The 4,913-nt window shown below is 33.1% G+C and overlaps 1 protein-coding gene across 1 annotated transcript in view; it reads right to left on the minus strand.

Annotated features, from left to right (window-relative positions):
* Positions 1–4,913, minus strand: part of LOC110019384 (nucleoid-associated protein At2g24020, chloroplastic-like) — a 16,857-nt gene that overhangs the window by 795 nt on the left and 11,149 nt on the right. The window contains exons 3-5 of the mRNA XM_020717026.1: positions 2,875–2,975; positions 2,746–2,785; positions 2,483–2,554 (exon numbers count right to left, since the gene is read on the minus strand). Coding sequence (XP_020572685.1) covers positions 2,483–2,554; positions 2,746–2,785; positions 2,875–2,975 — 213 coding nt within the window. The remainder of the gene's footprint in view (positions 1–2,482; positions 2,555–2,745; positions 2,786–2,874; positions 2,976–4,913) is intronic.

Raw genomic sequence — 4,913 nt, forward strand, 5'->3', positions numbered from 1 at the left:
TATATATATGTATGTATGTATGTATATATATGTATGTATGTATGTATATATATGTATGTATGTATGTATATATATGTATGTATGTATGTATATATATGTATGTATGTATGTATATATATGTATGTATGTATGTATATATATGTATGTATGTATGTATGTATGTATATGTAGACACACAAACACATGCCAACTTACCTATACATAAAAAGGTGTATTTCAACGTTTTAAAGTTAAAACTGCGGTAATTTTATGCAAAGTTGGCTTTGAGCGGTGCAAATGTAAAAAAATAGAGTTTAGGTGTTAGATATGTAAATATATAGTAATTTGGTGATATGTATATAAATGACCCTTTTGATTAATGTAAAAGAAATTCGTTATATATATATATATAGAGAGAGAGAGAGAGAGAAAGAGAGAGAGAGAGAGAGAGAGAGAGGGTGGGGATTGTTTTAATATGCATTGAGGTTGTTCCACATGCCACTTCCAACCATTCACTTAAATAGTTATTCAAAGTTTAATTTTTTGATCTAGAAGTAATGACTGTGGAGGATTTGATAGGGAATTTTGTATAGATATCCCCCTTAATGGTCACTTTAAAACTCTTGAGTTCTTTATAGAAACTAGTTATTATAACTTATGAATGATAAACTACTCGTGAAAATACCTAATCTTGTGAGGACATGATGGAATATTATGCCAATAGAGCTTCCTAAATCAACAAGGATCTTTTGAACTTCAAATTTGTTGAACGTCTTCTTACCCACTAATTTGGCGTAATCACGAGAAAGGCCAGCAGGAAGCTTCTATTTGGGTTTTTATGAGGTATTGAGGATAATATCAATTTATGATTCCTTTTAATGACCTAGTTTAGGATTTGATAGGTAGGACTGTCAAAACGGCTCGTTGTTCATGAACAACTTGAGAAGCTCGTGTTCGATTCGTTCGCCAAGTCAACGAACCGAACACGAAAACTTTTTTTGTGCTCTATTTATGCTCTATATATAAACAAGCTGAACATTTTTTTTGTGCTCTATTTATGCTCTATATATAAACAGGCTGAACATGAATAAAGATTTGTTAGTTCGTGTTCAAATTATAATCAATTAAAATTATTAAATAAAAATATATTAAATTATATTAAAATGATATTTTAATATAACCAATAAGATTTAAATCTTACCTCAACCCTTAACAACATCCTACGGCTGCATGATTAGGGTTGTCAAAATAACTCCTTGTGAGTCAAACATTAACAATTTTTTTGAGCTCGATATATAAACGAGTTGAACATAAACAATGATATTTTTTAACGAGCCGAACAGTTCGAATATAAACGAGTTGAACATAAACAATGATATTTTTAAACGAGCCGAACACGAACTGAGCCTGGCTCGCTACGAACTGAGCCTGGCTCGCTCATGTTCAGCTCATTTACACCCCTATTGATAGGAGCTTATGCAGATATCCACCATAATAGCCACTTTAATATGGGGTTTAGGAGGTGGGAGTGCTCAATCTTGTGTGTGAATATCATAATAATAAAAGAAGTCATCTAGGTCCTCCCTTCCAAAAGAGAACAAATATGCCATGACTCTCACTTTAGCATATACATGCCTCAAGTTAAGTAGTTTTAAAGAGAACGTATCGGGTTCTTCGCATTTGGGCTTCTTGTTGGCCTTGTTGGTTTAATAATAATAAAAGAAGTCATCTAGGTCCTCCCTTCCGAAAGAGAACAAATATGCCATGTATTTTTGTTCTTTTTTATTTGGGTCATTTACATACATATCACACAATGTTTATATATTTAAATATCTAACACCTAAACTTCAATATTTACATGCATGTCACTCCAATCTTTGACATCACATAAAAAATACCGCTACTAACTTTATTTTAAGTGAAATACACCTTTTAATGCATAGGTCTATAACACCAAGTGTTATAAATGTAAATATCAAACTTGAGGTGAAAAATAAGAAAATACATAAGAATTGTGCAGTATGTACGTAAATTTTCCTCTTTTTTTTGAATTTTCTGCAATTGCTTACTGTTGCATCTTTTCTTGAGACAATAGAATTTTGCTGGAATGTGGCTGGTTAAAAAATACATATAAGGAAAAAAAAAAAAAAAACCTAACACTAGTCACTCCTTAAAGGCTTTAGAAGCTAATGAGCACTCATCTGCAACACAAAAGTACCATTAAGTAAATGATGTTTAGGCATGGCAGAAAATTTGGGTTATATGAGCTCATAGGTGCTAATCTCTGTTTTATAAGTGCTCCTATCACTTAAATTTAATAGGGATGCATAAAACCTATCGTTAAAACGGTAAAAATCAAACTCAAATAAAAAAATTCTCAGAAAACAACTAACTGAGCATATCATACAACCTATCTAGTAATACTGAAAAAAAACTGATAGACATTAGAAAATAGTAAACATTAATAAATTGTCGCCAAAATAAGGTCAAAGAAAGTGCTTACTTCAGCACCCAACTCCATTGCAGCCTCAGTGATTTCAGTGCGTACTGGTTGCTGATTGCCTGAAAGTGTTACCTGACAAGTCATCAAACAAGAAGAGATCAGAATTTTATCGGGAACGATCTGTAAATGCAAATATGAGCCAAAAGCTTACTAAATGATTTTATTGCATCCATTAAATTTTTCTAATACTGCATTAATATGGAAAGCCTTCAACTGTTTTTTATGAAAACAGTACCGAAAGATTTCAGAAATCTGCCCAATACCTTGATTAGCTCACCTTCACAATAACCATCAAACTCTTCCCTGCAAATAAAATGTGTTAAAATGCAATTTGAGAATTCCAAGAGAGATAAAATGAGTAGTTATGCAGTTATGAACTAAATAATTCATACGCAGCAAGTTCTTTCTGAACACGGACTGCTTCCACTTGGACTACCATTTGGGCTTTTTTAACTGTCTCATACAAATTTTGCATATTACCTAGAATACCTGCCTGCAACATATGGCAGATATATGCAAATGTAGTTTTAGTTTTAAAAAAGCTGAAAATTAAATCTAGGCTCGGAAGAAAACTTGATAGGCATTACAAAGTATGACGGGGCTTGATGTAGCCCTCATCACCTTAATGTGTAAAACGAATAACCCTGATCACCATTGTGAAGATGGAAATTAGCAGAAATTAACGTTCTTCACAAGTAGCTATATTGTATGTCAATCGGTTCTATAAAGTTAATGGAAAACTTACATGCATACCACTTAAGTCCTATTTATTTACATAAATAACACCAAAACTTCAAGTTCTACATATATGTCAACCTACCTATGAATGAAAAGTTGTGTTTCACATTTTTAAAGTTAAAATAGCAGTATTTTTAATGTAATATCAAAGATTGGGGTGGTATAAATGTAAAAAGTAAGGTTAAGTTGTTAGATATGTAAATACATAGGATTTGAGCGGTATGTATGCAAATCCCCTAAAATTAATACATAATTTGAAACCAAAAAATATCAAAGCTGGAAGCTAAATAATTATACTGAATACCATCTGAATATCTTCACTGCACGTCATTCACAACTAGCCAAATAGTAATCAGGTAAACAATTCAACTAACAGATGCACAAAGGAAATAAGGACCCTAGCAAAGGGATATTCTATGTCCAACTTGTCAGGGACTGTCTTTGGTCTGCCATATACTATAATTTTCACGTGGGAAGGATTTTGTATTTCATTGGAAAGAAGAAACAGCGGGATAGGTACCAAAAGATGTGTAAATGAAGGTTTGGAAATCTCATACTTACAAATATGTGAGTTTTGAATAATACTTTTTCTCACTGAATACATAGATAATTCACTTATAAATAGGCGAGTACAAGAGATAAAAAATGAAGAAAGAAATCTTCCTACAATTAAGTAATTCATATAATTATGGAATAAACATAAATAACTATAATTAAGGAATTACCCTTTTTATACTATGACTAAATATAGCAAGTACTAAATAGAATTAAACTATATAATAATGAGCGTAATTCTACACTCCCCCTCAAGGTGGGTTGTACAGATTGTACATGCCCAACTTGTTGGTTGGCTCATCAAAACTGGACTTAGAAGCCTTGGTGAGAATGTCTGTGGTTTGGTCTCTAGAAGGAGTATAGACCAATTCAATGATTCCATTGTCCACCTTCTCTGAAATGAAGTTCTGATCAATTTCAATGTGTTTTGTTCGGTCATGATGAACAAGATTCTTTGCGATACTGATTGCAGTTTGATTGTCATAGAACATCTTGATAGAATTTTCTCTCATAATTCCAAGCTCCTTGAGAAATCTTTTGATCCACATACCTTTACAGATACCAAGCGTCAGTACACTGTATTCTGCTTCTGCACTACTCCGAGATACCACCGACTGCTTCTTACTTCTCCATGTCACTAGATTGCCGCATACATACGAGTAATAGCCAGAGGTTGATCGTCGGGTGGATATATCTCCTGCCTAGTCAACATCAGTAAAGACTTCTACCTTTTGATTATCATTCTTTTTTAATAATAATCATTTCCCAGGTGTCATCTTTAAGTATCTTAAGATACGGTTGACAGCTCCAATATGTTCCTCAGTAGGACAGTTCATGAATTGATTTACTATACTTACTGAAAAACTTATGTCTGGTCTGGTATGGGATAAGTAAATAAGTCTTCCAACAAGTCGTTGATATCGTCCTTTGTCGACAGATAAACTATCATTCTCCGTTCTAATCTTTTTATACGGGTCTATTGGAGTGTCTATTGGTTTGCATCCAAGCATACCAGTTTCTTTCAATAGGTCCAATGTGTACTTCCTTTGAGTTACAGCTATCCCCATTTTGGATCTTGCAACTTCCATTCCCAAGAAGAACTTCAAGTCTCCGAGGTCCTTGATTTCGAATTCATGGG

The sequence above is a fragment of the Phalaenopsis equestris genome, unplaced genomic scaffold, assembly GCF_001263595.1.
Source record: "Phalaenopsis equestris unplaced genomic scaffold, ASM126359v1 Scaffold000054, whole genome shotgun sequence".
NCBI lineage: Eukaryota > Viridiplantae > Streptophyta > Magnoliopsida > Asparagales > Orchidaceae > Phalaenopsis > Phalaenopsis equestris.